This window comes from Anser cygnoides, chromosome 33 (assembly GCF_040182565.1).
Source record: "Anser cygnoides isolate HZ-2024a breed goose chromosome 33, Taihu_goose_T2T_genome, whole genome shotgun sequence".
NCBI lineage: Eukaryota > Metazoa > Chordata > Aves > Anseriformes > Anatidae > Anser > Anser cygnoides.
The window spans coordinates 2087473-2107845 of record NC_089905.1 but is presented as its reverse complement, the minus strand read 5'-3'; the positions used below and the strand labels follow the sequence as shown (position 1 = coordinate 2107845).

Here is a 20373-nt window from a genome sequence, read left to right as displayed (position 1 = left end):
CGCCAAAGACAAGAGTCCCGGGCGTTGCTTGGGCATCACCTTAAACTAAATCCTGCAGCACTAAAAATAGCCTTTTCTACTTAATTCCTCTAAAATGCGTCTGCAGGTGGGGCGAGCTTAGGAAGGATCATGGCTTAACTCCAGAGAACAGCATCAGAGCCGAAGTTAATGAGAAAGAGACAAATGAAGACAGGGGGATGACAGTGTAATTGGGCGCGAGATGCGGCACCCTGCTGATGGGGTGTCTCCTCTGCGAGGTGCGGGCCGTGACTGACGACTGTATATAAGGCTGCTGAAAGCGGGGCCGCTCCAGATCGCGCTCCCGAGGCCAGCGCTCCTGCTCCTGCCCAGGTAAGCCTGGACAGACGCTGCTGGACTTCGCCACCACACTCACGCAAGAGCTTCTTCCTGGAGCTGAGCTCCTCTAGAGAAAAAATATGGAAAGGGGTTGGGAGTTATGCTGTTCTCTGGTTCATTAGAGACACCCTGCATTCACGGCTCTGCTCCGGAGAAAGCCAAGTGGGATTTATTTTTTTTCTCCTCTCTCTGAGCCCCCAGCAGCTTGGCTCTTGCTGTCCCTCATCTCTCCGGCCACTGCTCGCCCATCCTTGCACCCAGCCGTCTCCATGGCGAGCTTCATTTTTTCAGGGATTTGCTTTCCTGCAAGTCTCTTCTTGCTCTCTCCTTTCCCTCCCTTATTCTGTATCATTTTATCTGTGTCCTTCTGGCTCGTCCTCCTCTCTGCCTGTCCAGCTGCATTGTTCAAGTGTAATTTACCTGAAAACCAAGCAAACAGACAAAAGCCCCTTTTTGCCCGTGTTTCTCTCGCAGGCTGCCTCAGCTTTGTGGGGAGATGGCCCAGCTCCAGGAAAACATCAACGGCATCATCGCTGTTTTCTACAACTACGCCAGGAGGGACGGCGACTGCAGCGCCCTGAGCAGGGGGGAGCTGAGGCAGCTCATCGAGCAGGAGTTTGCGGACGTGATAGTGGTGAGGATCCAGCAAGGCGAGCCACAGGGAGGGGGGCACGGGGGTTGGCTCTGCCCCAAGACTGCTCCAGTAGTCCCAGAGAGATGTAGCAAAGGGCTCACGGGCTTTGCCAATGCTGTTTGTCTCCATGCAGAACCCCCGGGACCCCAACACCATCGAGAAGGTGCTGCGCTTCTTGGATGAAGACAGCAATGGCAAGGTTGAGTTCAGTGAGTTTCTCAGCCTGGTTTTCCGGGTGGCCAAGGCTTGCTACAGGCAGCTCCAGCAGTGCCAGGCACCAGAAGATGGTCAGGAGACGACGGTGCAAGAGGAGGCAGGCAAGGAGCAGACGCCAGAGCCGCGCGTGGCAGGGCCGGTGTCCCCCCAACAGCAGGACCCTGAGCAGCGGGTGAGCAAACAGGTGCAGGAGGGTGCAGCAACCAAGCTGGAACGGGACACCCAACATACCCAGAAGACTGAGACACCGAAAAAGGATCAGGATGCTCAGGAGACCAAGAAGGGTGAGACACCAAAGAAGGACCAGGGCACCAATCAGGATACCAAGAAGGGTGAGACACCAAAGGACCAGAACACCAATCAGGATACCAAGAAGGGTGAGACACCAAAGAAGGACCAGGACACCAATCAGGATACCAAGAAGGGTGAGACACCAAAGAAGGACCAGGACACCAGTCAGGATACCAAGAAGGGTGAGACACCAAAGAACGACCAGGACACCAATCAGGATACCAAGAAGGGTGAGACACCAAAGAAGGACCAGAACACCAATCAGGATACCAAGAAGGATGAGACACCGAAGAAGGACCAGGACACCAGTCAGGATACCAAGAAGGGTGAGACACCAAAGAAGGACCAGGACACCAGTCAGGATACCAAGAAGGGTGAGACACCAAAGAAGGACCAGAACACCAATCAAGACAACAAGAAGGGTGAGACACCGAAGAAAGACCAGGACAACCATCAGGATACCAAGAGGACACCAAAGAAGGACCAGGATGACCATCAGGACACCAAGAAGGATGAGACACCAAAAAAGGGCCAGGACACCAATCAGGACACCAAGAAGGGAGAGACACCAAAGAAGGGCCAGGACACCCATCAGGATGACAAGACTAAGGCACCAGAAGGGGATCCAAAGAGAGGTGAGACCCTGTATACTGAGACCCCAGAGCAGGACAGAAATACGCATAAAGCTGCAAAGACACCAAAACAGAACCCAAAAAGTCACCAGGCCCAAGACACGAAGGCATCAAAGCTGGGTCCAAACCCCAATCAGAGCCCGCAGACGGAGCAAGCAGAGCAGAACCTGAGCTGTTCCTCTGAGACAGCAGGGAGAGACACAAACAAGACCCAGGTCTGCAAGACCTCTTGGCAGGATCCCAACCCAGGTGAGACCCAGAAGCTGCTGCCCCCAGGATGGGGTGGGAGCCCCCAGCCAGACCCCAGGCCCTGGGAAACGCACGACAACCAGGCTCGACCTGCATTCCCCGAACCCAAGGTGCAGGACAACAGGGGGGCCGAGGCTCAGCCTTTTCTGGGACAGCAGCAACAGGGCAGTCATGGCAAAGGACAACACCCTGTGGAGCAGCAGCACTTGCAGCCTCAGTGGCCACCACAGCAGTGAAGGCTGAAACCCTGTGTGACCAAGGCTGTTGCCCCCTGCAAGGTGGGACTTTTTGTCCAATGCCACCCTGATTTTACATTCCTATTTGTTATGTCTTGTCCCACTCTTTATTAACCCTGGGCTTCACACCCCTGGTTTGTATAGAATTATTCGAGGCTTGAGACCTTTTCTCTTATCCTGTATTAGACTGCCTCTGCCTGTGTAAGCAAATCAATAAAACTGAAGGCAAAACAGCACAGTGTCCCGGTGTTTTGCTGCAAGCGTGCCCTTGGCCCAGCTCTGAGCAGGCTGACGCGGTGCAGAGGACCCGGGCACCTGTCCCTTGCATGCCACACGGCCACATTGCCCCAGGGTGGCTGCAGGGAGGCAGCGTGCTTCGGGGACAAGCAGCCTGCAGGAGCTGCTGTTCACCTTTGCAATTTAGCCAAGGTGAACTGATCACTTCTCATGGGCAGGGATGTGACATCCTGGCTAGAGATGTCTTCAGAGAGGGTAGGTGTCTGGATTAATACAATGGCATGACCAGCCTCTGAACAGATCCCCTGCAGCATCCATCTGCTCTGGGCGTTGATCATGTCTGCTGTGAAAAGAATAAACAGCTGCTTAACACTCCATGGGAGGGATTTGTCCTATTTAACCTCATTTATTAATAATCTCAGAAGCAAGGGGAATGTGGAGCATGGTATGAAGATCAAAAAAACCTTGTTAGCTACAGAAGGTTACAAAGGAAGGAGTTGAGATATACTAAACAACAGAAAAAAATGTTATTCAGGTACATGTAGTCCCAGCAACACCTGGGAGGCCAGAGACAAAAAGCTGACACGCAAACCAAGCACACGTGGAGTGGAGCCAACCTCAGACTCAGGTGGCTTGGGGTACCGGGTCCTGGGCACTCGTCCAGACGTGCATGTAGGAATGTGGGTAACTCTGCAGGCACGAGCAGCCCGGTGAAGTCAGTGGGGATTATTAGAGGGTTCGGACGTGCTGGACCACCAGGCAGGCCCAGGACTCCGCATCCCGCAGGGAGGGTGATGCTCAGCCTGTTTTTCCCCATACTATCTTTCACTTGCGACCTATCAGCCAAATCAGCAGACGACAAATGCACCCGCACCTCCTGCTCTGTGGCCAGTGACAAGCAGCACACAGAGACCTCACGAGGAAATAAAACGTCACTCCTCTGGGACACCCCAGAGTTTCACAATTTGCTGCACGCTGAATCAGAACTGAAAAACCAGCGTTTCAAAATGATCCCTAGAACACGTTGCAAAAATGATTTGGCCTAAAAGTGCTGATGTCAAAGTTAAATGTGTTAGACACAAAATACACCAGTCTGCTCTACCGCTGATTAAACACCTTAGCAAAAACAGGTTCTGACCTACCTTAATGACAGCTGTGGACATTGTCAAAACGAAATGAGACAGTCAAGATTTAAATTTCATCACCTATCCATCAAAACTCCCAATCCTACTGATTCATTCCTTGAAACATTTCATTTTCCAGAAAAAAGAAAAAACAAAAACATTTTCCTTACAAAATAGATCGCAGCTGGAGGACTGTCGAATAGCTCTTTGCTACTTCTTAGCTCTGGGTGAGGGTCTAAAACCTCCAGACCCAGCCAGCCCCCTGTCCATCTGCCCATCCAGCAGCTGCTGCCTTTTGTAACTTCAATAAAAAACTGACCTCCCAGTTCAGCAGGCATTGAGCCCTGTTAGTGACGGGCTAATTATATGCTCTATTCTGAATATCACTACTTTTGCCATCAGGAGTATTGTATTTGAAGTTGGGGTGGATTATTTTTTTTGGTTCATTTTAAGGAGAACATTACAGCCCAATGAATATTATCCCACTGACACAAATACCTATTTAAGAAACCTGCAAGGCTGGGAGGTGTCAGAAGAGAAAAGGTCTTTTATATGTCTTGTGGGGAGCCCAGTTCCACCTTGATTAAATGCAACAGAGGTTTGGCCACCCTATAGAAATGGCAACGGGGATGGGCACAGAACTGGGTAGGAAGCAAGTGCCCACCCTGTTGGGTAACAGCTTTGAAAAACCAACTCGAGTCCCTGCTTTTGAGAGCGTCCTAGAGGAAAGCCAAGCCCTTAGAGACCTGGGGTGCTGGTGCTGCCCTGATGTACCTCTCCCGAAATCTGCCCAGTGTCTCCTGACGTCCCCAGCGCCCGCAGGGGATTGCAAACTGTTATAGGACACCGTGCGTACAAGCTCCAGCCGCACTGTAATGTTCTAATTTTAATAATAACTCCAATCTACCATAAAATTACAGTTTCCCAAGGGTATCATTATCCCACAGGTGGGGTATAATTTACACAAGTATAATTTAATCTTGAAAAAAAGCTCAAAAATGAAGTATGGTTAGTAACAATCCTCTGTGCGCACTTATATGAGTATCCCCAAGCTGTTACCAGCACTAATTAATTAGGCTCCTACACCCAGTATGATCTTACCTTACAGATGGGCCAGATCAGCAACTCACCCAAGGCTGCGTGACAGGTTCATGCTCCGGAGGCTCTCCGCAATGTCTCCAGCACGCTTGTCAAGGCAGCAGCCCAGCTCCAAAACCAAACGCAGGGGCCCAAGTGGCATGGCTGATGTCTCTCTTATTTGCTCCCTGCACACGGAAAGTTCAGAATGAATAAAGAAATCTGTTGGTCTCTAATTAATTTACACTTAAAAGATTTTAAAAAAAAAAAAAAAAAAGATTGTACAGGTAATTACAGGAAAAGCTGCCTAGAGCAACCAGATGAAGCTTCAACATGAATTGACCTCCCAGCCAAAAGGTTTCTGCTTTCATTTTTAATTAAAGATCAAGCAAAGTGAAAATAGAAGTCATTCACAGAAGACAGTTAACATAAAAAATGCTTTATCACAATTTTTCTCAATGAAAAGTCATTGCTTATTTAATAGGCATTTTCTTGTAAATATATATATATATTTTTTTGCAAACTTTACCATTTACAAATGTTTCGATTTGTTGCGGGTTTTTTTGTTTGTTTCATCAAAAACCTGCATAATACAATGAAAAGGCTCCTTAATAAGAAGTTATCAAAAAAAAAAAAAGGATATTTTTGAGTACGTGCTACAAGGACACCACACAAGCCTAGACCTCCTGGAAGATTTTGGGATCTCTCTGCTGTGCACCTGCATTTCAACACGTTCAGAATGGTTAGGTCTTCATCTGTCCTTTCTCTATGAGCAAAAACCAGCCCCAAAGCCAAAGCACAAGGAAAAAGGAAGCACAAATCACCTCTGGTGGTGCAGCACCAAGCTGGAGGGACATGCAGATCCCCTCTGTCCCCAGGGTGCTTACAACAACTTTGCAAACGTCAGCACTTCTATCGACATCCTCCAAATCTGGTACTACTTTTATGGGTGTGTATTACACATATATAAGTGCATACCTATAAAAACGGGCATTCATAAAAAATACACCCTCCCATTAATACATATATATCTGCTTCATAGCTATTCTAGATATTTTTTTAAAAAAATCTGAAATACAATCACCTGTAAAATAACTTTACAGTCCGGATTAGGTGGAACCAGCTGATGCCTGAATTGCCACATGGCACCTGCTATTTCTGGGTTAAAATGATAGGTAAGGGGATGATAAGTTAAATAACCCGTTTGAGGACATGAAGGTGCAGCTGGGCTTGGCCAAAGATGAATCAGGACAACGTCCACAAAGGGTGGCTCCTTTCTGCTCCTCTGTCGGGGACCCTATATAAGCACCCAGGTCCTCTGATCACTCCGCACGGCTTCACAGGAATCCCACTTGATCCCGCTGGTGATTTGGGTAAGTCATTCCTTCTGAAATGCATACTTTGCTGGGTGAAAATGAGTTATTTCTATAGGATTCATCTTGGGTGACAATGGCATTCCTGCTTCAATATTTTCCGGGAGCCTTTTGGGTTTATCTGCAATTAAGTGCTATTTTGTGCAATTTGGCCACCTGCATGCTCTCCTTTGTTGGTGTGGCAAGGCGGCTTTCCTCCAAACAGAAAAGAGAGTGGGAGCCAGATTTGGTGCCTTACTTTGGTCTGCACTCATCTCCCAGCCAGGATGGACAGATTGCCGAAATTTTCAGTTTTCTACAGAAATGCCAAGAAACAGGGTTTCGTACACAGAGGTGCACACGCTCGCTCCTGCTTTGAGCTCATTACGGTGGCAGCGAGGCAGGCAGGGCACAGCTTCCCTGGCTGTGAGCTGAGATCCCAGCACTGATGTACCCGATAACAGGGTCGGGGATCCTACGAGAAGGACAGAGGTAGCTTTCGAGGTTTCCAGACACAAAACTCGATCAGGAGCAGTGCTTTCTGCCCAGCAGATTGCAGTAAAATTAAATAAGTTTCTCTGACCTAGGTGATCTGACAGGTCCCTCTTGGCCAAAATCTAGTTGTCAAGGATTCAGTGGTGTACGGAAAGATTCATCAATTCATTTGCGTTACTACTGGCCACAGGAGGACTGGCCACAGGGCTTGTTTTACCTCTCTGTGAGCACTCTAACTAACTGCCTCTGCCCTAGCATGGTCCTGTCTCAGGCCATGCCAGCGCTGTGTTAGACAACCTCTGACATGCTCCAGAGTAGCTGCTGTGTCTTGGCGCCAACCAGAGATAGAAGCATGGAGCCTGGCGACTGAATGCCTGGGTAGAGCCCACGGAGACTGGTTCTTGGGGTGTCTCTTGAGTCACCACCCCCAGACCCCTCCCTGCGACCCACAAACACGGGCATCCTGCCATCCCATATCAAACATCATTCAAATACGTCAGCAGACAAGCTGGAGGACACTCCCCATCCCACCAAAACCCCTAAGCATTTGAATATCTTCCCAGTGCTCTGGTGAAGCCGAGCTCACCATGGCAGACGAGTGGACACAGAGCTCACGGCACTCCGCATCTTGTTAGCTGGCCCCAGTGATTCTTCCCCCAGTTCCCACTCTCAGAGGCAAGCTAAGCTCCCATCCTTAGGTCTGCTACTTTTCTTGCAGGCTTTGTGAATCTGCAGGAAGATGTCTCGCTTCTTAGACAGCGTTTCCATCATCATTAGCACTTTTTGCAAACACGCAAAGGAAGATGGAGACCAGTCCAAACTCAGTCGAAGGAGGATGAAAGAGTTCATCCAGAAGGAGTTTGCAGATGCCATAGCGGTGAGTGCTGCAGCAATGGGGAGGGCTTGAGGCTGAGACTGGAGGTCGGGATCACAAAATGTCCTGGAGAGGGGGTAATTCATATGATCAGATCGAATAGGGATGGAGAGGCTTTTACCAAGGGTGAGCAGCAGATGTGTGCTTTTGCACTGTCCGCGACAGCTCTTTTTTATCAATTTTGTAAAGAGCAAATGGGAAAAAAATGGAGAATGGACTGTGGAGAGGTGTGGTTACCTTCAAGGAGTGGAAGGAAATGTATCCAGTGGAGCAGTACAGCATCTCCCAGAAAGAGAGCTTGTTAGTTGTGGCCATCAGGAAAAAGGAGAACACAGACACGGAGGAGATGCAGAGCTATAAAAGAGAACCTGAGAGATGCAAGGAGAAAAGATGGCCATTATCCCTGAGTTTGCATTTCTCTGACGAGGAGCAGGAAGGCTAAAATCCCTTTTTTGTTTGCCTGTGTGTTTTTTTCCTGCAGAACCCACATGACCCTCAGACGATTGACAAGATTCTGCAGTTTCTGGAGTGGGATGGGGATGGGGAAATAGATTTTAATGAGTTCCTGCTTTTGGTATTCAGAGTGGCTAAGGCCTGCTACTGGTACCTGCAGAAGGGACCATGCCTTCTGCAAAAAACAAAGCTGGTAACCAGTGGCAAGACACTGCAAGAGCCTGAAATTAAGAATAGAGGAAGCCGTCGGCAGCTGCAGGAAGAGGAACCACGAACCCGTGAGACCAATCGCCATCCCCCCTGCGAACCTGAGCCACAGCGAGACACCAGGATCCAGGAGCTTGAAACGCTAGAGGAGACGGAGAGTCATCACCAGCAACGGACCACACAAAGCAGAGACGATGCAAAACGAAGCACAAGGACAAGAGAGCTGATCCCTCAGGTACATGAAGAGAGAAGCCAAGAGCCATGCGACCAACATAACAGCCAGAGAAGACGTCAGCCACCTGAGCAGGACAGGCTAGAAGATTTACAACACCGCAAGTGCGGCAGCTCGAAGGCACGTCAGCCTGGACCACAGGCGGATGAGAGACAAAACCGAGAGGGGCCACAACCAGAACAACTGGCAGACGTGAAGAGTCACAGACATCCCTGTGAACCAAAACCACTGCCAGACCAGTGGAGTGGCCACCAGCCACGTGAGCCAGCACTACCAGCATATGATCAAAGAAACCATCAGCTACAACACCAACAAGCAGTGGCAAATGAAGGAAGAAGTCGTTGGCCACATGAACCAGAAGAAGCAGATAGGGGAAGTCACAAATGGCCACGTAAGCATGAATTACTCACAGATGAGAGAAGCCGCTACCACCTACGTGAGCTGGAACAAAAAGCACTTGAACAAAGCAGCCGCCAGCCATGTGAGTCTGAATGCCTGGATTCAGAAAGGCCCCATCAGTCATATATCCAGGAACCGCTAGAACTGGACAAAAGATACTTTGAGAAATGTGGGCAAAAAGAAACTATCTATGAAGAAGAAAAGCAACAAGAAGATGAGAATGAATACAGACATACTCAGAGACGCAGCTATCAGGTGCACAAGTGTGAAGAACAAGATGATGCAAAGAGAAAGGATCAGCCAAGGAGACACCAAAGAGAAGAATATGAAACAGAACGTAGTCTGCCACAAGAATATGAAAGAGATGGAACGAGAAACCGTGAAGCCGTGAGGTACGAAAGGACGCGGGAGACCACCGAGGTCTCCGCAGAAGCGGACGTGAAGGTCCACCGCGTGTCCCGGGAACTGCAGCCTCGTGACGAGGGAGAACGGAGGGACCGCTCCCGGGAGTGCGAGGAACCAGAGGACGAGACGAGGATTTGCCACGCACGAGACAGGGAAGAGCCCGTGGTGCACGAGAGGAGGCTCGAGCGCCAACGGGACCTGGAGGTGGAGGTCCACGAGCGCCGAAGCCGCCTCACTCGCGAGAGGGAAGAGCGAGGCGCCCCCAGAGAAGAACGGGAGGCCCACGATGGTCGTGAGTGTCGCACCCGGGAGCCCGAAGACGATGCCAGCAGACGCCATGAAGCCGTGAGGTACGAAAGGACGCGGGAGACCACCGAGGTCTCCGCAGAAGCGGACGTGAAGGTCCACCGCGTGTCCCGGGAACTGCAGCCTCGTGACGAGGGAGAATGGAGGGACCGCTCCCGGGAGTGCGAGGAACCAGAGGACGAGACGAGGATTTGCCGCGCACGAGACAGGGAAGAGCCCGTGGTGCGCGAGAGGAGGCTCGAGCGCCAACGGGACCTGGAGGTGGAGGTCCACGAGCGCCGAAGCCGCCTCACTCGCGAGAGGGAAGAGCGAGGCGCCCCCAGAGAAGAACGGGAGGCCCACGATGGTCGTGAGTGTCGCACCCGGGAGCCCGAAGACGATGCCAGCAGACGCCGTGAAGCCGTGAGGTACGAAAGGACGCGGGAGACCACCGAGGTCTCCGCAGAAGCGGACGTGAAGGTCCACCGCGTGTCCCGGGAACTGCAGCCTCGTGACGAGGGAGAACGGAGGGACCGCTCCCGGGAGTGCGAGGAACCAGAGGACGAGACGAGGATTTGCCGCGCACGAGACAGGGAAGAGCCCGTGGTGCGCGAGAGGAGGCTCGAGCGCCAACGGGACCTGGAGGTGGAGGTCCACGAGCGCCGAAGCCGCCTCACTCGCGAGAGGGAAGAGCGAGGCGCCCCCAGAGAAGAACGGGAGGCCCACGATGGTCGTGAGTGTCGCACCCGGGAGCCCGAAGACGATGCCAGCAGACGCCGTGAAGCCGTGAGGTACGAAAGGACGCGGGAGACCACCGAGGTCTCCGCAGAAGCGGACGTGAAGGTCCACCGCGTGTCCCGGGAACTGCAGCCTCGTGACGAGGGAGAACGGAGGGACCGCTCCCGGGAGTGCGAGGAACCAGAGGACGAGACGAGGATTTGCCGCGCACGAGACAGGGAAGAGCCCGTGGTGCGCGAGAGGAGGCTCGAGCGCCAACGGGACCTGGAGGTGGAGGTCCACGAGCGCCGAAGCCGCCTCACTCGCGAGAGGGAAGAGCGAGGCGCCCCCAGAGAAGAACGGGAGGCCCACGATGGTCGTGAGTGTCGCACCCGGGAGCCCGAAGACGATGCCAGCAGACGCCGTGAAGCCGTGAGGTACGAAAGGACGCGGGAGACCACCGAGGTCTCCGCAGAAGCGGACGTGAAGGTCCACCGCGTGTCCCGGGAACTGCAGCCTCGTGACGAGGGAGAACGGAGGGACCGCTCCCGGGAGTGCGAGGAACCAGAGGACGAGACGAGGATTTGCCGCGCACGAGACAGGGAAGAGCCCGTGGTGCGCGAGAGGAGGCTCGAGCGCCAACGGGACCTGGAGGTGGAGGTCCACGAGCGCCGAAGCCGCCTCACTCGCGAGAGGGAAGAGCGAGGCGCCCCCAGAGAAGAACGGGAGGCCCACGATGGTCGTGAGTGTCGCACCCGGGAGCCCGAAGACGATGCCAGCAGACGCCGTGAAGCCGTGAGGTACGAAAGGACGCGGGAGACCACCGAGGTCTCCGCAGAAGCGGACGTGAAGGTCCACCGCGTGTCCCGGGAACTGCAGCCTCGTGACGAGGGAGAACGGAGGGACCGCTCCCGGGAGTGCGAGGAACCAGAGGACGAGACGAGGATTTGCCGCGCACGAGACAGGGAAGAGCCCGTGGTGCGCGAGAGGAGGCTCGAGCGCCAACGGGACCTGGAGGTGGAGGTCCACGAGCGCCGAAGCCGCCTCACTCGCGAGAGGGAAGAGCGAGGCGCCCCCAGAGAAGAACGGGAGGCCCACGATGGTCGTGAGTGTCGCACCCGGGAGCCCGAAGACGATGCCAGCAGACGCCGTGAAGCCGTGAGGTACGAAAGGACGCGGGAGACCACCGAGGTCTCCGCAGAAGCGGACGTGAAGGTCCACCGCGTGTCCCGGGAACTGCAGCCTCGTGACGAGGGAGAACGGAGGGACCGCTCCCGGGAGTGCGAGGAACCAGAGGACGAGACGAGGATTTGCCGCGCACGAGACAGGGAAGAGCCCGTGGTGCGCGAGAGGAGGCTCGAGCGCCAACGGGACCTGGAGGTGGAGGTCCACGAGCGCCGAAGCCGCCTCACTCGCGAGAGGGAAGAGCGAGGCGCCCCCAGAGAAGAACGGGAGGCCCACGATGGTCGTGAGTGTCGCACCCGGGAGCCCGAAGACGATGCCAGCAGACGCCGTGAAGCCGTGAGGTACGAAAGGACGCGGGAGACCACCGAGGTCTCCGCAGAAGCGGACGTGAAGGTCCACCGCGTGTCCCGGGAACTGCAGCCTCGTGACGAGGGAGAACGGAGGGACCGCTCCCGGGAGTGCGAGGAACCAGAGGACGAGACGAGGATTTGCCGCGCACGAGACAGGGAAGAGCCCGTGGTGCGCGAGAGGAGGCTCGAGCGCCAACGGGACCTGGAGGTGGAGGTCCACGAGCGCCGAAGCCGCCTCACTCGCGAGAGGGAAGAGCGAGGCGCCCCCAGAGAAGAACGGGAGGCCCACGATGGTCGTGAGTGTCGCACCCGGGAGCCCGAAGACGATGCCAGCAGACGCCGTGAAGCCGTGAGGTACGAAAGGACGCGGGAGACCACCGAGGTCTCCGCAGAAGCGGACGTGAAGGTCCACCGCGTGTCCCGGGAACTGCAGCCTCGTGACGAGGGAGAACGGAGGGACCGCTCCCGGGAGTGCGAGGAACCAGAGGACGAGACGAGGATTTGCCGCGCACGAGACAGGGAAGAGCCCGTGGTGCGCGAGAGGAGGCTCGAGCGCCAACGGGACCTGGAGGTGGAGGTCCACGAGCGCCGAAGCTGCCTCACTCGCGAGAGGGAAGAGCGAGGCGCCCCCAGAGAAGAACGGGAGGCCCACGATGGTCGTGAGTGTCGCACCCGGGAGCCCGAAGACGATGCCAGCAGACGCCGTGAAGCCGTGAGGTACGAAAGGACGCGGGAGACCACCGAGGTCTCCGCAGAAGCGGACGTGAAGGTCCACCGCGTGTCCCGGGAACTGCAGCCTCGTGACGAGGGAGAACGGAGGGACCGCTCCCGGGAGTGCGAGGAACCAGAGGACGAGACGAGGATTTGCCGCGCACGAGACAGGGAAGAGCCCGTGGTGCGCGAGAGGAGGCTCGAGCGCCAACGGGACCTGGAGGTGGAGGTCCACGAGCGCCGAAGCCGCCTCACTCGCGAGAGGGAAGAGCGAGGCGCCCCCAGAGAAGAACGGGAGGCCCACGATGGTCGTGAGTGTCGCACCCGGGAGCCCGAAGACGATGCCAGCAGACGCCGTGAAGCCGTGAGGTACGAAAGGACGCGGGAGACCACCGAGGTCTCCGCAGAAGCGGACGTGAAGGTCCACCGCGTGTCCCGGGAACTGCAGCCTCGTGACGAGGGAGAACGGAGGGACCGCTCCCGGGAGTGCGAGGAACCAGAGGACGAGACGAGGATTTGCCGCGCACGAGACAGGGAAGAGCCCGTGGTGCGCGAGAGGAGGCTCGAGCGCCAACGGGACCTGGAGGTGGAGGTCCACGAGCGCCGAAGCCGCCTCACTCGCGAGAGGGAAGAGCGAGGCGCCCCCAGAGAAGAACGGGAGGCCCACGATGGTCGTGAGTGTCGCACCCGGGAGCCCGAAGACGATGCCAGCAGACGCCGTGAAGCCGTGAGGTACGAAAGGACGCGGGAGACCACCGAGGTCTCCGCAGAAGCGGACGTGAAGGTCCACCGCGTGTCCCGGGAACTGCAGCCTCGTGACGAGGGAGAACGGAGGGACCGCTCCCGGGAGTGCGAGGAACCAGAGGACGAGACGAGGATTTGCCGCGCACGAGACAGGGAAGAGCCCGTGGTGCGCGAGAGGAGGCTCGAGCGCCAACGGGACCTGGAGGTGGAGGTCCACGAGCGCCGAAGCCGCCTCACTCGCGAGAGGGAAGAGCGAGGCGCCCCCAGAGAAGAACGGGAGGCCCACGATGGTCGTGAGTGTCGCACCCGGGAGCCCGAAGACGATGCCAGCAGACGCCGTGAAGCCGTGAGGTACGAAAGGACGCGGGAGACCACCGAGGTCTCCGCAGAAGCGGACGTGAAGGTCCACCGCGTGTCCCGGGAACTGCAGCCTCGTGACGAGGGAGAACGGAGGGACCGCTCCCGGGAGTGCGAGGAACCAGAGGACGAGACGAGGATTTGCCGCGCACGAGACAGGGAAGAGCCCGTGGTGCGCGAGAGGAGGCTCGAGCGCCAACGGGACCTGGAGGTGGAGGTCCACGAGCGCCGAAGCCGCCTCACTCGCGAGAGGGAAGAGCGAGGCGCCCCCAGAGAAGAACGGGAGGCCCACGATGGTCGTGAGTGTCGCACCCGGGAGCCCGAAGACGATGCCAGCAGACGCCGTGAAGCCGTGAGGTACGAAAGGACGCGGGAGACCACCGAGGTCTCCGCAGAAGCGGACGTGAAGGTCCACCGCGTGTCCCGGGAACTGCAGCCTCGTGACGAGGGAGAACGGAGGGACCGCTCCCGGGAGTGCGAGGAACCAGAGGACGAGACGAGGATTTGCCGCGCACGAGACAGGGAAGAGCCCGTGGTGCGCGAGAGGAGGCTCGAGCGCCAACGGGACCTGGAGGTGGAGGTCCACGAGCGCCGAAGCCGCCTCACTCGCGAGAGGGAAGAGCGAGGCGCCCCCAGAGAAGAACGGGAGGCCCACGATGGTCGTGAGTGTCGCACCCGGGAGCCCGAAGACGATGCCAGCAGACGCCGTGAAGCCGTGAGGTACGAAAGGACGCGGGAGACCACCGAGGTCTCCGCAGAAGCGGACGTGAAGGTCCACCGCGTGTCCCGGGAACTGCAGCCTCGTGACGAGGGAGAACGGAGGGACCGCTCCCGGGAGTGCGAGGAACCAGAGGACGAGACGAGGATTTGCCGCGCACGAGACAGGGAAGAGCCCGTGGTGCGCGAGAGGAGGCTCGAGCGCCAACGGGACCTGGAGGTGGAGGTCCACGAGCGCCGAAGCCGCCTCACTCGCGAGAGGGAAGAGCGAGGCGCCCCCAGAGAAGAACGGGAGGCCCACGATGGTCGTGAGTGTCGCACCCGGGAGCCCGAAGACGATGCCAGCAGACGCCGTGAAGCCGTGAGGTACGAAAGGACGCGGGAGACCACCGAGGTCTCCGCAGAAGCGGACGTGAAGGTCCACCGCGTGTCCCGGGAACTGCAGCCTCGTGACGAGGGAGAACGGAGGGACCGCTCCCGGGAGTGCGAGGAACCAGAGGACGAGACGAGGATTTGCCGCGCACGAGACAGGGAAGAGCCCGTGGTGCGCGAGAGGAGGCTCGAGCGCCAACGGGACCTGGAGGTGGAGGTCCACGAGCGCCGAAGCCGCCTCACTCGCGAGAGGGAAGAGCGAGGCGCCCCCAGAGAAGAACGGGAGGCCCACGATGGTCGTGAGTGTCGCACCCGGGAGCCCGAAGACGATGCCAGCAGACGCCGTGAAGCCGTGAGGTACGAAAGGACGCGGGAGACCACCGAGGTCTCCGCAGAAGCGGACGTGAAGGTCCACCGCGTGTCCCGGGAACTGCAGCCTCGTGACGAGGGAGAACGGAGGGACCGCTCCCGGGAGTGCGAGGAACCAGAGGACGAGACGAGGATTTGCCGCGCACGAGACAGGGAAGAGCCCGTGGTGCGCGAGAGGAGGCTCGAGCGCCAACGGGACCTGGAGGTGGAGGTCCACGAGCGCCGAAGCCGCCTCACTCGCGAGAGGGAAGAGCGAGGCGCCCCCAGAGAAGAACGGGAGGCCCACGATGGTCGTGAGTGTCGCACCCGGGAGCCCGAAGACGATGCCAGCAGACGCCGTGAAGCCGTGAGGTACGAAAGGACGCGGGAGACCACCGAGGTCTCCGCAGAAGCGGACGTGAAGGTCCACCGCGTGTCCCGGGAACTGCAGCCTCGTGACGAGGGAGAACGGAGGGACCGCTCCCGGGAGTGCGAGGAACCAGAGGACGAGACGAGGATTTGCCGCGCACGAGACAGGGAAGAGCCCGTGGTGCGCGAGAGGAGGCTCGAGCGCCAACGGGACCTGGAGGTGGAGGTCCACGAGCGCCGAAGCCGCCTCACTCGCGAGAGGGAAGAGCGAGGCGCCCCCAGAGAAGAACGGGAGGCCCACGATGGTCGTGAGTGTCGCACCCGGGAGCCCGAAGACGATGCCAGCAGACGCCGTGAAGCCGTGAGGTACGAAAGGACGCGGGAGACCACCGAGGTCTCCGCAGAAGCGGACGTGAAGGTCCACCGCGTGTCCCGGGAACTGCAGCCTCGTGACGAGGGAGAACGGAGGGACCGCTCCCGGGAGTGCGAGGAACCAGAGGACGAGACGAGGATTTGCCGCGCACGAGACAGGGAAGAGCCCGTGGTGCGCGAGAGGAGGCTCGAGCGCCAACGGGACCTGGAGGTGGAGGTCCACGAGCGCCGAAGCCGCCTCACTCGCGAGAGGGAAGAGCGAGGCGCCCCCAGAGAAGAACGGGAGGCCCACGATGGTCGTGAGTGTCGCACCCGGGAGCCCGAAGACGATGCCAGCAGACGCCGTGAAGCCGTGAGGTACGAAAGGACGCGGGAGACCACCGAGGTCTCCGCAGAAGCGGACGTGAAGGTCCACCGCGTGTCCCGGGAACTGCAGCCTCGTGACGAGGGAGAACGGAGGGACCGCTCCCGGGAGTGCGAGGAACCAGAGGACGAGACGAGGATTTGCCGCGCACGAGACAGGGAAGAGCCCGTGGTGCGCGAGAGGAGGCTCGAGCGCCAACGGGACCTGGAGGTGGAGGTCCACGAGCGCCGAAGCCGCCTCACTCGCGAGAGGGAAGAGCGAGGCGCCCCCAGAGAAGAACGGGAGGCCCACGATGGTCGTGAGTGTCGCACCCGGGAGCCCGAAGACGATGCCAGCAGACGCCGTGAAGCCGTGAGGTACGAAAGGACGCGGGAGACCACCGAGGTCTCCGCAGAAGCGGACGTGAAGGTCCACCGCGTGTCCCGGGAACTGCAGCCTCGTGACGAGGGAGAACGGAGGGACCGCTCCCGGGAGTGCGAGGAACCAGAGGACGAGACGAGGATTTGCCGCGCACGAGACAGGGAAGAGCCCGTGGTGCGCGAGAGGAGGCTCGAGCGCCAACGGGACCTGGAGGTGGAGGTCCACGAGCGCCGAAGCCGCCTCACTCGCGAGAGGGAAGAGCGAGGCGCCCCCAGAGAAGAACGGGAGGCCCACGATGGTCGTGAGTGTCGCACCCGGGAGCCCGAAGACGATGCCAGCAGACGCCGTGAAGCCGTGAGGTACGAAAGGACGCGGGAGACCACCAAGGTCTCCGCAGAAGCGGACGTGAAGGTCCACCGCGTGTCCCGGGAACTGCAGCCTCGTGACGAGGGAGAACGGAGGGACCGCTCCCGGGAGTGCGAGGAACCAGAGGACGAGACGAGGATTTGCCGCGCACGAGACAGGGAAGAGCCCGTGGTGCGCGAGAGGAGGCTCGAGCGCCAACGGGACCTGGAGGTGGAGGTCCACGAGCGCCGAAGCCGCCTCACTCGCGAGAGGGAAGAGCGAGGCGCCCCCAGAGAAGAACGGGAGGCCCACGATGGTCGTGAGTGTCGCACCCGGGAGCCCGAAGACGATGCCAGCAGACGCCGTGAAGCCGTGAGGTACGAAAGGACGCGGGAGACCACCGAGGTCTCCGCAGAAGCGGACGTGAAGGTCCACCGCGTGTCCCGGGAACTGCAGCCTCGTGACGAGGGAGAACGGAGGGACCGCTCCCGGGAGTGCGAGGAACCAGAGGACGAGACGAGGATTTGCCGCGCACGAGACAGGGAAGAGCCCGTGGTGCGCGAGAGGAGGCTCGAGCGCCAACGGGACCTGGAGGTGGAGGTCCACGAGCGCCGAAGCCGCCTCACTCGCGAGAGGGAAGAGCGAGGCGCCCCCAGAGAAGAACGGGAGGCCCACGATGGTCGTGAGTGTCGCACCCGGGAGCCCGAAGACGATGCCAGCAGACGCCGTGAAGCCGTGAGGTACGAAAGGACGCGGGAGACCACCGAGGTCTCCGCAGAAGCGGACGTGAAGGTCCACCGCGTGTCCCGGGAACTGCAGCCTCGTGACGAGGGAGAACGGAGGGACCGCTCCCGGGAGTGCGAGGAACCAGAGGACGAGACGAGGATTTGCCGCGCACGAGACAGGGAAGAGCCCGTGATGCGCGAGAGGAGGCTCGAGCGCCAACGGGACCTGGAGGTGGAGGTCCACGAGCGCCGAAGCCGCCTCACTCGCGAGAGGGAAGAGCGAGGCGCCCCCAGAGAAGAACGGGAGACCCACAAAGAGGAGGAAAGGAAGAGCCTCTACCAAACAGTTGATGTTGATAGTGGAGACCTCTGTCCCCCTGGGGAAATTTCATCTGTTACCGACATGAGGGTCCGTTATATACCTGCTGACCCTGACATACAGCCAGAGGTTCAGGTCCTCCCTGGTCCCTGCGAGCCTCAGACCATCGCGTACCTGATCCATGTAATCCAGAACCTGAATGATCCCAATGCTACCACTTATGAGATTGTCTGTCATCAGCCCCACAACCTGGAGCAGCCTATCTATGTGCGAAAATGCTATGTGTCACCCCAGGCACCAGCTGTGCCATGCGTAGAGAGCAGTGTCCCAAAGGCAGAATCCTGTAAGGACGATGGCAAAACACGCGAGGCTGAAGAGCCACAGCACAAGGACATGTGCAGGATGAAACTAGGTATGGATGAGTGTCAAAAACGGCAGCTGCCAGCTTCCAGCTCCCAGGAAAACTCAGAGGAGCTTGATGAGCCTCAGAAAGCTGAATTGAAAGACGGGTCTGCAGTAGGGGTGAAGGTAGCATCTCAGCAGGCTTCTGCCCCCGAATCAGATGGTGTGAAGAGTGATAATCACCAGGTTGAGCCCAGGGAGGATGGGAGTGACAACCAGCACCCCAGAATGCCCGATGCAGAAGAAAAGAAGTACCAGTGCCAGGGTGATGGATCAAAAGCCAACAGGGAGAAGGTCCCACAGGAGTCTGAATCCAGCTGCCAGGTGAGCAAAGACAGGGAGGCCAAGAGCTGCCTGCCTCTATCACAGGCTCCAGAGCCACAGAAAGCTCATGAGCCAGGCCAGCGAGCTGTAGAAGAGCAATGTCCCCAGCCACCCCGAAGGGATGAAGCTGACTGCTGCCAAGAGGATGAAGAGCTTCCCCCACCAGAGAGGAGCTGCCAGCCACGAGAGGAGGAAAACATCAAGAAGAGCCCACAGCAAGAAAGCAGTGACCAGCCTCAACAGGAAGAGGAACCCCGTCTTTGCACCAAGCAGAGCCAGGGCTCCCCCGGCCCCGTGGCTTCACAGAAGGCAACGAGCCAACCTGCTAGGGATGAGGCCAAGGCATCTTAAGGGGTCATCCCCTCTGTGGCATTGGTGAGGTTTCTCCAAGCCTCTCTGAGGATCATTTCTGCTCTCTGCTTTCAGCTTAGGATGCCACCGTGCAGTGGCACAGAAGTGTTCAATTCAAAGGGTTAACGGGGCTCTGTGAGGTGTCAAGTGGCTTTGGGGGGTTTCCAGCTAACACATCCTCAGCAACCAGGGAAGGCAGAGAGCTATGCCAGGATCCGCAGCTCCTGCCTTCCTGCATCATGTCTATCAACCCCAATGCAGTATTTAGTCACTTTTCTGTTCTAATTGGATTCCTTGGGTCTCTCAGTCCTTTGTGTCCCTGTCATCTCTTTTACCCTGGGGCATGACAGTTCTGCATCTCAGTGCACTCACATCTCCCTAGCCCCATGGCTGGCTCTCCTGCTTGTTAGCTTCTGCTGTGCAATGCAAAAAATAATAATAATAATAATCCCAGGAGCTTAACCATACTCTTTCTGGGGCCCGAAAATTGTTGAGACTGGGATAAACACCTTTGTAGGCTCATAGCTTTTGGTTACACCTTTCTGCTCTCCTGGAAACTGAGCAGAATCCCAGTTCCAGCATCACGGACGCTTTGAAGCATCTGAGTTCTGCTGCGGTTACTGCAGGGTAATGGTGGTGGTGGGGGTGGGGGGGTCATTCTCTACTTCACAATGATGTATTGCATGAAAAATCACAATAAACAGCTGATGACTGCACTGACTGCTGCCATCCTTCATCCTTCCTTCTAATTTCTACAAGGGCTTCAGCCCACTGGGAGGGTGTCCCAGTTCAGATCACCCATCCCTCCTGATTCTAGGCACTTAATCCAGATAGGGGCTGCTGAAAATTACAAATGTCCCCTACTGTATGCCTTGGAGCCCATACACTTCTAACCTTGTGGTCCTCACTATAGATCTGCATAATTCCAAGGGCTCCCAGTGTACACTGTGATCCCAGATCCATGCAGAGATGGGCAGGTAGGAGCCACCCAGGTGCAGTTTCCCGGCCTCAGGTATCCACTTGCCTTTTCCCCTGAATTACCCCACAAGCAGGCCCATTCATGGGTCCTCAGGCAGTAGAGAGGCAACAGCACAGCATGCAAAATGCTCCAGATCCCACATACGGTGCACTTGGCCATGGATGGAGACATTCATGACCCCTCCCTGGAGAAAACCTGATTTAATTC

At 57.3% G+C, this 20373-nt stretch overlaps 2 protein-coding genes across 2 annotated transcripts; both read left to right on the top strand.

Annotated features, from left to right (window-relative positions):
• Positions 1 to 204: 204 nt before the first annotated feature.
• LOC136788213 (cornulin-like) lies at positions 205 to 2848 on the top strand. The gene is made up of 3 exons (XM_066986370.1): positions 205 to 351; positions 832 to 991; positions 1125 to 2848. Exons 2-3 carry the CDS (start codon positions 854 to 856, stop codon positions 2613 to 2615), a joined length of 1629 nt encoding a protein of 542 aa, XP_066842471.1. The 5' UTR covers positions 205 to 351; positions 832 to 853; the 3' UTR covers positions 2616 to 2848.
• Positions 2849 to 6387: 3539 nt separating this feature from the next.
• LOC136788074 (trichohyalin-like) lies at positions 6388 to 20286 on the top strand. Its single transcript, XM_066985872.1, has 3 exons — positions 6388 to 6426; positions 7619 to 7777; positions 8256 to 20286. Exons 2-3 carry the CDS (start codon positions 7640 to 7642, stop codon positions 19185 to 19187), a joined length of 11070 nt encoding a protein of 3689 aa, XP_066841973.1. The 5' UTR covers positions 6388 to 6426; positions 7619 to 7639; the 3' UTR covers positions 19188 to 20286.
• Positions 20287 to 20373: the final 87 nt, after the last annotated feature.